Raw genomic sequence first — 12,403 nt, 5'->3', positions numbered from 1 at the left:
AATATGATCAGAGGTGATCATACTCTTGTCAAATGCCTGAATTATACAGGAGTGGTCCCTCAAGTTTTGAACATTCATAGATCTTGTGATTTTTACCAATGAGGCATATTTCTTTCCAAATTCAACATAACTGAACCTTATATTGAGAGTCTTCCATAAAAATATGAAAATTCTATAAACACTTTTTTGATACCTCTAATTTTATGGTTGCAACTTAACCTTTAGATGCCATTGTACCTTTTTCTTGAAATAAAGTCATTGCAGTACTGTAAATATTCATATTGACTGTTTATAATTTTGAAATGTATTATTAGTCAAAATCATATTGACTAATAAACAAACTTTATTTGGTTATTTCAGTTTGCTCTTACCTCACAAGCACAATACAGACATGCTGCCAACGCAGAAGCACTAAAGCAGATAATTCCAAGGTTCTTTATATAATCAAGGTATACTTTACATGAAACCTGCAAAACAAAATCATTAATATATTTTTAGCGATAAAAAAAAAAAAAAACAAGCTACATTCTAATATATGCATTTCTAATCAAAGTATTATTATTAGTATCAAATATGAAACTGATATTAAACTGATAAATTTATCTCAGATGACCCACTCATTGCAACAAAATCAAACAAAAAAAAGCAACAAAACTTATAATTATTACAATTCTTAGCTTTTAAATCATCCATGAATTGTGTTGGGACTATTGTTGTTTTCTATATTTATTAATGATATTGATGAAGGTATAACAGGCTTAATGTTCAAGTTTGCAGATGATACAAAGGTTGGCAGGGTTGTTAATGACAGTAACTACAGTATGCTGCTGCAACAGGATCTTGAAATGTAGGGCGGATAGACTGAGAGGTGGAAACTGAAGTTTAACATTGCATTTGTCAAAGTACAGTACTGCATACGGATAATGGTAACCCCAGAGTAACATACCAACCGTGTGGTACTACACTCAGTGTAGTAGAGAATGAAAAAGACCTGGGCATAACTGTGCAGTCAGATATGAAGTTTTCAGAGTGGTGCAGACAGGCTGGCAGAGCAGCTCATGGGGTCTTGTCAATGACATACAGGAACTTTGCTAGCAGGGATAAGGAGGTGATTATTCCTTTGTATATGGCAATATACAAAGTCAGGCCACACCTTGAGCACTGCATACAGGTCTGGAGGCCTCATTTTAGGAAGGATGTAGAGCTGCTACAATGAGGATAGAGAAGGGCAATGAGATTAGTGAGTGGAACAAAGAAAGCTAAGTTCTTCAATTGCAGTGTCTGGAGACTAGGCACCTTAGAAGTGATCTGATTGAGGTGTATAAGGCTTTGAATGGTTTGAGCAAGCTCAATGCTGATGGGATTCTTCCTCTTGCTCAGATTACACACTTGAGGGGGGGGGCATAAATTCAAATGGAGGAAAGAAAGTTGCAAAATAGGTGTGTTTAAAAGAGGAAGAGACTACCTCAATCTTTGCGTAGAATGATGTTTCCAGTCAATACTCTCCCCTGATATACATCACATCAACCCAACGAAACCATGAGTGCAAGAAGACATTGTGTCAGAATATTATAATAATTAAAAATGGAAAATCGTTTATGAGAATAAATAATTAAAATCAAGTATGAAATTTGGATGAACACATTAAACACACAAATTAAACAAAATTTACTGTGCTTTCCTCCCTGGGAATTTCTGTTTTTAATTATTTTAAAGACTAAATGCACAAGGCATAATAAGTTATGGGTTGAATTAACTATGTAATATTGGTGTAAATACACCATAGTTTACCCATAAATTTAACTGCATATAATGGCATAATTTGATTTTATCTCATATTGTGGTTTTATCTCATAAATCAAACAATGCCATTATATGCAGTTAAATTTATGGCTAAGCTATGGTGTATTTACACTGATATTATATAGTTAATTTCAACCTATAATTTATTATGCCTTGTGCATTTAGTCTTCAAAATATTATCATTATCTTCACCATTTCGCATCTCTCATATTGTAGAATTAACTTCGCAACCACGATGGAATATCTGCATTATCAGGGTACCTGCCCGCCCACCGATGGGTCAGCCAACAAGCTCCGAAATGCATGTGGGTGGTGGTGCCCACTGAAAATAAATAACAGCAGTTGTCTCTACTAGAGAAGCATTATTTATTTGAAGTAGTGCAATACCTGGTATTTTGTTGTGAAGGTAGCTACAATATGAGATAAAATCAAATGATGCCATTATATGCAGTTAAATTTATGGATAAACTATGGTGTATTTACACCATAGTTTATCCATGATGGAATGTCTGCATTATCAGGATACCTGCCCACCCACCAATGAGTGAGCCAACAAGCTCCAAAACTAATGTGGGTGGTGGTGCCCACTGAGAATAAATAACAGCAGTGTCCTCTACTAGAGAAGCATTATTTATTTGAAGTAGTGCAATACCTGGTATTTTGTTGTGAAGGTAGCCACAATATGAGATAAAATCACATGATGCCGTTATATGCAGTTAAATTTATGGGTAAACTATAGTGTATTTGCACTGATATTATATAGTTAATTATTTTAATATTCTGACATGATCTCTTCTCATACTTGTGGTTTCATTGGGTTGGGTTGATGTATTTCGGTATCAGGTTAGGGTTCTCAGCTTTCGATTCCATTGTGCATTGAATTGGTCGTGTCTCTATGAGTGAAAGAATTCATTAAATTATTTTATTTGTTTACACTTGGAGAGTATTGACTGGAAGCATTCTATGCAAAGATTGAAGTAACCTCTTACCCATTTAAATATATTGTAATAACATAGAAGTGATTGAGCCTTGTAGCTCTGTTTTTTATTAATCTTATTTGAATATCATTTTTCATTGACTTTTCTATTAACTTCTCTCTCTCTCTCTCTCTCTCTCCCACAAAGAAAATTGTAGTAAATTTTGTTTAATTTGTATGTTTAATGTGTTCATTCAAATTTCATAGTCGTGATTTTAATTATGTATTCTTGTAAATGGTTTTCCATTTTTAATTATTTTAATATTCTGACACGATGTCTTTTTTGCACTCATGGTTTCATTAGGTTGGTTTGATGTATTTCGGGGTTGGGTTGGGGCTCTTGGCTTTCGATTCAGTTCTGCATCAAATCAGTCATGTCTCTATGAGTGAGTTAAATTATTTTATTCAGCTACCTTATTCATTTGCATTTGGAGAGTATTGATCACCTTGCAGGTGCCTAGTCTCCAGATACTGCACTTTGCAGAATTTAAGCCTTTCTTGGTAAGACACCCCTTTGTTGCCCTCACCAATCTCATTGCTCTTCTCTGTACTCATTCCATCATTCCAACAGCTCTACATTCTTCCTAAAATGAAACCTCCAGACCTGTATGCAGTACTCAAGGTGTAGCCTGACCATTGCCTTATACAAAGGGATAATCACCTCCTTATCCCTGTATATCACTGATAAGATTCCATGAGCTGCTTTGGCCGCCTGTCTGCACTGCTCAGAAAACTTCATATCTGACTACACAATTATCCCCAGGTCTTTCAATCTCCACTACCTTGAGTGTAGTACCACACAGTTGGTACATTATTCTGAGGTTACTGCTACCCATATGCAGTACTCTGCATTTGTCAATGTTAAACTTCGGTTGTCACTTTCCAGCCCATCTACAAAATTTTTATAGATCCTTTGTTAATAGTCTTTTTTTTTTTTTTTTTTTTTACCATTGTGATGGTATTCTGCACTATGAAATGACTCCTCTATGTGAATTATTAAAATGATCAATAATCCTTTCCTTATTGATCAAACTGTTACCAATAAGGAAAGATATACCGATGAGCCAAAACATTATGACCACCTACCTAATATGATGTTGGTCTTCCACGTGCAGCCAAAACAGGCTCGTACCCAGTGAGGCATGGATGCTACAATATTTCTAAATGTGTCTTGTTGTATCTGGTATCAACACGTAACCAGATCTGATCGCTGAAGATCGGAGTTGCTGTTCCAACACAAACCACAGATGCTCAGTGGGATTGATGTATGGGGAATTTGGAGGCCAGGACAATACCTGGAAGACTTCCTCATGTTCCACGAACCAGTCTTGAACAATCCAGGCAGTGTGGCATGGTGCATTATCCTGCTGAAAGACGGGGAAGACTGTTGGCATGAAAGGGTGTACCTGGTCAGCAATGATGTTTAGGTAGGTGGAAGATGTCAGAGTGCCCAGCACATGGATGACTGGACCCAGTGTACCCCAGCAGAACATCACCCAACGCATGAAAACACTGCAAACTGGACCCGATGACCTTCTTCCAATCACCCCAGGTCCAGTTTTGATGCTCACGTGCCCATTGTAGGTGCTATTACTGGTGAACCGTGGTTAGCATGGGCACTCGGAGGGGCCTGCGGCTATGCAGCCCCATTTTCAGCAGGGTTCGATGTACTGTGTCTTGTGACACATTACTCCCATCACCAGCATTCCAATTACTGGCGAGTTGCACCACAGTCACCCTTCTGTTGCCACATACCATACGGGAGAGCCTTTGCTCACCTCAAACAAAGATGAGCCATGGTCGTCCAACACCTTGCTGGTGGTTCGTGGGTTTCCCCTCCTCGGACCACTTTCGGTAGGTACTAACCACGGCTGACCATGAGCATCCCACCAGCCATGCTGTTTCAGATATGCTCTGACCCAGTCATTTGGCCATTACAATTTGGCCTTTGTCAAACTCGCTTAAGTCCGCTGCCTTTCCCATCTGAAGAACAACACTAATTAACGGAGCTCAGTATCAGGAGTTTTCTATACCATCCCACGCCGTAGTTCACCTGCATTTGCTTTGATTTGCATAACAACTCACTGGTCATAATGTTTTGGCTCATTGGTGTACATACAGGTGTACATACAGGAATATTAGCAAAAGTGTCTAGAACAGCAAGCAACTAAAAATTGAAAGTTGTTGCATGACAATGTACATCCACACAACCCTTCTTGCACAATAAGAGCTTTTGAAACACAAATACTGTGGTGTTACCACATCACCATTACTTGTATGAGCACTCACCATGTGATTTTTTTCCCCAAAAGAGAAACATTTATGAGGTTGTCACTTCTGCAGCAAACCAGAAGTTAAAGGTGTTCTACATGCTGTCCAGCCAGAGCAGTTCCAGAACTGGCAGCAATTGTATCAATAGTGGCAAAAGTGCATTACTGTTCAAGAAAAGTACATAGAGAGTTGCAGTGTCTATGTTCAGTTATGTTTGATAAAAAAGTCCAGGAACCTTTTGATTGTACCAAATAACATAGTTTAGTTTTAAAAGAAATTATTTTTATTTTTACAAAAAAAAAAAAAAAAAAAAAAAAAAAATGGAGAAATTTCTGATAAGGAAGAGAACAAGTGCTGGCTGTGAAAATAAAATACAGTTAAGTGAAACAGAAATCAACAAAAAGCTCTTCATTAATCCAATACAATTTGCTTATTTTTCTCAATTAGTAATAGTAATGCTTGTATTTATCAATAATGTGGAAAAGAAACTAAAATCCCTTTGCACAGTGAAAATTATGTGAAAAGAAATTTTACATAGTACAGTTAATAACACAATCATTTCAGGGAGTGGTTGAGTTGTTGAGGAATATTAGCAAATGCAGGAGTGCTACCAAATAAATTATGATGCCATTATGTCAAGAAACATAATCTGTCAGAAAACTCTACAGATTATATCAAGGAAATTTTAAAAGAAATCCATAATCTTTATTAATGTTCTTGTTTCATATTTAGGAAAGTCAGAGATCTGTTGGAAATGGTATAGAGAAGAGTAATAAGGTTAATTTGGGACACAAAAAGGATATTCTTATCAAGAAAGATTGGAGTTCTGCAAAATTGCAATCTCCAGAAACTAGACATCTGCATGGTGACCTAACTAAGGTATATAAAATAATCTTTCTCAGATTGAAGTGTATAAATTACTCTTTCTCAGATGACACATATACAAAGGAACATAAATTTAAAGGAAAAAAAGATGACTGCAGGATAATAGATGAAAATTGGCTTTCAGCTAAAGAGAGTAATTGATCGTTGGAATAAACTTCCACCTAGGGTTACAAATGTCAGTAGTGTGAATAAATGTAAAGACAGTTTAGGCAAATTATTAGAAGGAATTGGCAAATTAAGTAGGTAATTTTTCTTTTTTTTTTTTTTTTTTTTTTTTTTTTGTTTGGTCCTGTGTAATCTTAATTTTCTTACATTATGTTGCCAATACTAATACTATTTCTTTAGTTTGTTTAAAATTGCATTTAAATAGGAATTTCAAATGAATGAAACTGAAACTTGATAATGTTTAAAAGTCATTTATGAATTTGAATAAACAAAACTGTCCTTAATGTGACAAGTCGCAATGCAAATTTATTGTTTCTTGTGAGGGTCACCTTTCAATATTTTTCAGAATGTGGTTGTGCACAAAGCTAAAGCAAGACATCTGAATCAAAACTGACCATGTAGTTTTCATTTCAACACTAAATATTAAAACAAAAATACTTTAAAATGTGATATAACTATATTTTTTGCATGTGTACATAATGTATATTTTTTGCTATATACATGTATGCTTAAAAAAACTTGAAATCATGTTTTTTTAAGTCACCCATACCTTGTGGACTGCTAAAAAATTCTGTAAAAAATTTTATTCTACGTTGCCAATGTCACTTTGTCAGGTAATTTTTAAAGTAAAAAAAAAACTTAAAAATTAAAATATCTCAGGGTGGCTATGTGAAGTTTAGTATTCCTTCATCATAGGTTTCACTTTCAATCTTCATCATTATTTGTCATAATTTGAGAATTATGATCATAAATAATAAAATCTCTCACACCAGCAAGCATAGGGTGTACAAAATACATTAACACTTTTTTTTTCAGATTTTTTTTTCAAAATACATTAACACTTTTTTTAAACTTCATTAAAAAAATTTTAATAAAAAATTTACTTTTACTTTTACAATAAAAATTAAAAAATTAAAATAATTATGAAAAACAATCACTTTTATTTAAAATTGTTGTAGTATTTTTTTTTTTTTTTTTGAAAAAGATATTGGATGCACACAAATTACACAGAATGCTAGCCTGTGTGACACTTTTTCAGCCAATTGACTACCAGTGCTCAGTTGCATTGTTGCCATTAAAAAAATATATTTTCCATAACTGCATCCCTTACATTATTAAAATAATGGATGGAATTGCAAAGTGCACAGTTTAAACTAATTCTAGTTTTTATTCCAAAGAAACTGAATGGTGTACAAAATACACCATCCACCCAGTAATATGACATTTTTTGATTTGCCTGCTTGAGGATTAGTAGAGAATCCAGCTTATGGACTCTTATTTTTTTATAACCTGTCACACATTTCTTTTCTGATTAAACAACCTACTAAGATGATATACGACAAACTTAAAAAGAAAATTCCAAATTTTTATGAAGCTACTTACGATGACGATGGTATGAAATATACACATTTAGAGAATTATTTTTTCAACTAGTGTTTTAATTTTTCTGTTTCATTTCATTTTTTTCATGAATTAATCATGTTGATTTTAGATATGTTTGTTATATAATACAAGTTATTATACCAGTAGTGATCAAGCTTTTCTGTCAAAAGGTATTGGGGGTTTTGTGGGCCTCTATGTGTCAGCTAAGGAAAGAATGGTTTCATATTGTACTGCTTTGTTCTGTAAGAGCTAATGAAGATTCATGGTGTATTATATATTATTTCATTATATATATATGGTGTATTATATATTATTTCATTATATATATGGTGTATTATATATTATTTCATTATATATATGGTGTATTATATATTATATCATGTATATTATTTTTTCTTCAAAAAATAATATAACAAAACTGAAGTGGCGAAAGTAAAGAAAGCCAACATGAGAACAATGAGAAATGTCAGATAACTTTGCGGAAAATTAGTTTCCCGATACAGCACTCTAGAACTGCTCACTCAGTAAACAGAAGGTGGGTGTTATTGGTCTGGAGCAAAGTCGAGAATGATATATTGATTGACAAGTAGGCGTGGCAAATGATGTGCTGATTGGTGCGCGAACACAACACATGGTAACATCAGTTTAGTATCACTTTAATAGCACTCAGAAGCACTAATGGTAACTTGCCCTAATCGCACATGCCATAATGAACGCTTTCCATAATGTGGAAAAAAGGTCCAGTTACCACCACTTGAATCCCATGGGAGCTTGAACCCCTCCTGAAGTGGAGTGGGTAACCTAACCTTTTTTCTTTAGAATTAGGGTGGACTAGCACATAAATTGTTTATTAACAAAATATTAATTTTTTATTACTGTACTTTTATTTTTAAAGACACTCATGGGATACACATATATCATAACATCAATCAACACCTCAATAGCTATTCACTATATATATATATATATATATATATAAAGAATTTTTCTTTCTTTTCCTATTATTTCCTAACCTAATGTTTAAGGTTAGATCATGAAATATAAGGAAACTGTTTCTATTATTTCCTAACCTACCATTTAAGGTCAGGTTATGAAATATAACGAAAAATAAAGAAACCTTTTCCTTTTTACGTAACCAAACCTAAATCAACAATATAGTAAAAACACTCATGAACTCCAAAAATCTGCTTTTAATAATGAGAAAAAAACATAATGAAGAACATGAAAATGAACAGAACGAAATTTTATTAATTTAGTTTTCATCAAAAAATCAACCAACGTTTTATTTTCCTTACAAATTTCTTCCATCTTTAAAAGATTCATCGCTACTATTACCTGTTTACTGTTCATCACAAAACTATTATGCACCATTCTTTACTCATAAATACACATTATAATTCCAACCAATGACTACACAGTAGCTTGTCGTCTGTTGCACCCACCACCACCACCAATCATTTCATCATTTGCCACACCTACATGTCAATCAATATATCCTTCTCGATTTTGGCTCTAGACCGATAACACCTACCGCCTGTTTACCGAGCGAGCAGCGCTAGAGTCATGTGTTGGGAAATTAATTTTCAGCATAAGTTATCTGACGTTTCTCGTCATTCTTGTGTTGGCTTCCTTTACCTTAGCCAAGTACTTTTATCATTTTAACTTTTACAAATGATGTAGAAGCAGTGCGAAATGTGTATATCAAAATGTTGGGATGCATGCATATCTGAACAGCCTTGAAGCTGATTAACATCATGCGAAGCTATATTTCCATATTTTGTATCTGTGTCAAACTGACTAGCGATAATTTTTAAAATTCTTTTGCATGCCAAGTAAAACCCATCAATGACTTGACATGGCCAGAAAGCTGTACTTTGAGCACCTTTGGTGTACAAAACATACTGTGCACCCACTCATGTGACAATTTTTGATTTGCCCACTTGAGTACTAAGAAAGGATCTAGCTCACTCATTCAGTTTTTTTTTTAACTTGTCAAAAAATAAATGCCATACATTTATCTTTTGCTCAGACAACCTGGATGATATATGACAAGCTTAAAAAAGCAATATAAAAACTTTTATGAAGTTACTTGCACATACAATTATGATGTGAAATATACACATTTGGAGAATTAGTTTTTGATTATTATTTTTTTAACTTCATTTGTTTTTCTCTTTCATTTATGTTTTCATGTATTAATCATGTGGATTTGAAATACAAGTTTTGTTATGTAATACAAGGTTCTTATACCACTTTCATATAAATAAAAAAATACATATAATTTTTAAAGATTTGAGAGTGATATTAGATTTCTTTTAACCTGGCAGGGGTCATGCAAGACCTAGCAGTTCCCTGTCCAAAATAACTTGCACACTGATTACTAATGCAATGCCAATAGATGAAACTTAGTACTTTCCTAAATAAAGCCAAATAAAAGTTTATATTGAGAAGTTCTAGAAATTAACAATTATTATTTACTTGACATTACATATGACACAACTTTTAGCATTAGCATTAGTAGAGGCATATGATGCAAGAAAGCAAGCTTATGCAGCATCAGCCAAAAAAAAACCAGCTCTGATTTCACCCCTCCGTTCATTCCAAATACCTGTCCAGCTCAGCCTTAAATTTATTTAGGCTATCAACTTCCACAACAAAGATGGAAGTCTGTTCCACCAACCAACTACCCGCTGGCTAAGGCAAACTTCTGCACATCTGTCTTTCCTCAACTTTTCTAGATCCTGTTGCAGCAGCGTACTGTCATTAGTGTCCTTAACAACCCTGCCAACCATCATATTGTCTGCAAACTTGGACATTAAGCTTGATATACCATCATCAATATCATTTATAAATACAGAAAACAACAATGGACCCAACACTGAATCCTGAAGGACTCGACTAATAACATTAGTCCACGATGAGCGGTGTCCATTGATTACCACTCTCTGTCTTCTCCCACTCAACCATCCCTTTATCCAAAGCAGCAATTTGCCTCCAATGCCACACTGCTCCAATTTGTTCAACAGTCTTCCATGTGGAACAGTATCAAAAGCCTTTCTAAGATCCAAATATATGATATCAAAATTATTCTTTACAACCAGTTCCTTTGTGACAAAATCATAGTATCCAATCAAGTTGGTTAGACAAGACTTTCCCTTAACAAAACCAAGCTGTGTCCGAGCTATCACTGAAGTCTTGTCTAGATGATCCTGCAGTGCTTCTTCAACCAGTGCCTCCATTAAATTTCCTGGAACAGAAGTTAAACTAACGGGACTATAATTACTTGTGTCCCGCTTTGTGAATTGGGGTCACATTTGCACATCTCCAGTCCATGGGTAACCTCCCCTGAGTCAAGGAAACTCTTATAATTATGGCTAAGGGTTTGCTTACATCCTTTGCTGACTCCTTTAATATAACTGGATAGATCCCATCCACCCTGGGTGCCTTTTTTATGTTTATCTTCATCAATTTCTCCTCCACTTTCCTCTCAGTTATTACAAAATCATCTAGCTCACTGCCACAGTTTAATTCACCTCTGGCATTCCCCTCCTTGAATAACTCCTTGTATGAATGCAGATACAAAATACTCGTTTAGTTTGTTAGCCACCTGAGCAGGATCATCAATTGAACCATCAATATCCAGTGGACCAATCTGATTCATCCCTTTTCTTCTAGAGTTTACATAGGTAAAGAATTCTTTGCTGTTTTTCTTTGCATCCTTTGCCAAAGATTTCTCATAATCTGATTTTGCCTGCCTATTCTCCTTTTTGACTTGGCTACAGACCAGCTTATATCTATCATAGGCTTTCATGTCATCCATTAATTTATATGTGTCCCATGCATTTTTCTTCTTTGCCATATGTCTCATTAGTTCATCTGGCATCCATTTCGGACTAAATTAATGGCACTAATGATATTAGGAGTAGGAGATGGGCAGAATTACATAACAAGTATAGGTCACTGTTGAAAAAAAGTCGTGAATTAGGGTTGAATTTGAAATTTTCTGCAATTCTGCCCGGTCACAATAGGAGGGAGTATATGATGAGAGCCTTGTCTATCAATTCGGCCCTGGAAAGATTGTGCAAGGCTCAAGTGGTAGAATTTTTTTCAGCCTGGTCTGTACTTGTTAACAGAAGGGACTGCTTCTACAAGGATGGGATACATTTAAATAGAAAGGGTGCAAGAATACTTGCTGATGCTATCGAGGCAGTGTTAGGTGGGTTGGAAAACTGCTAGCTTGGGGGGGGATACAACGACTAATAGATTAACAGTAGCCACTGGCAGAGGTGAAAGTGATTCTTGCACTGCTTCTATTGGAATGAGGAGAAGCCTGGAAAACAAGATGCGGGATATTTCAGAGACTGCTGGGGGTCATTGCGGTACAAGTAAACACATGGGTTGCGTTAGGGTAGCTAAGAAAAAGAACAGGTGCATGTATACTTGCGTGTACACCAATGCTAGGAGTTTGGTAAATAAAATTGATGAATTTTAGGTATTGCTCAAAGCATCAAAGGTGGATATTGTTGGGATATCAGAGACGTGGTGTCACACAGATATAAGGAATGCAGAACTAGAATTTGGGGAGTATAACATCTACAGAAAGGATAGACAGGATAGGAAGGGAGGAGGGGTTATGCTATTAGTTAAGAAACTAATATAACATAAAATCCAAGGAAGCGAAGCCAGTCGACATCGCTGGACAGTGCATTGTCGAGTCAGTTTGGTGTGACATAAGCATTGGGAGATAAAAATTGAGAGTAGGAGTGTGCTATAGGCCTAATGACTCTGATGAGTATAATAAGAAACTGTACAGGGAAATAGAGTGGGCCAGTAAATCAGAGAGTCTTATAATGGGGGATTTTAATTTCCCAGATATTGACTGGAATTTGTGGGTTTGTCACTCACACACTAACATGGCTT

The 12,403-nt window shown here is 35.1% G+C and overlaps 1 protein-coding gene across 1 annotated transcript in view; it reads right to left on the bottom strand.

The window, feature by feature from the left end:
• The window catches only part of LOC150090540 (multidrug resistance-associated protein 1-like), an 82,610-nt gene that overhangs the window by 42,706 nt on the left and 27,501 nt on the right, over positions 1-12,403 (bottom strand). The window contains exon 6 of the mRNA XM_090378394.1: positions 372-467. Within this exon, the coding sequence (XP_090234520.1) occupies positions 372-467 (96 nt within the window). The remainder of the gene's footprint in view (positions 1-371; positions 468-12,403) is intronic.

Source organism: Mastigoproctus giganteus, chromosome 1, assembly GCF_048544385.1.
Source record: "Mastigoproctus giganteus isolate SK-2022 chromosome 1, ASM4854438v1, whole genome shotgun sequence".
NCBI lineage: Eukaryota > Metazoa > Arthropoda > Arachnida > Uropygi > Thelyphonidae > Mastigoproctus > Mastigoproctus giganteus.
This window is presented reverse-complemented; position numbering and strand designations above follow the sequence as displayed.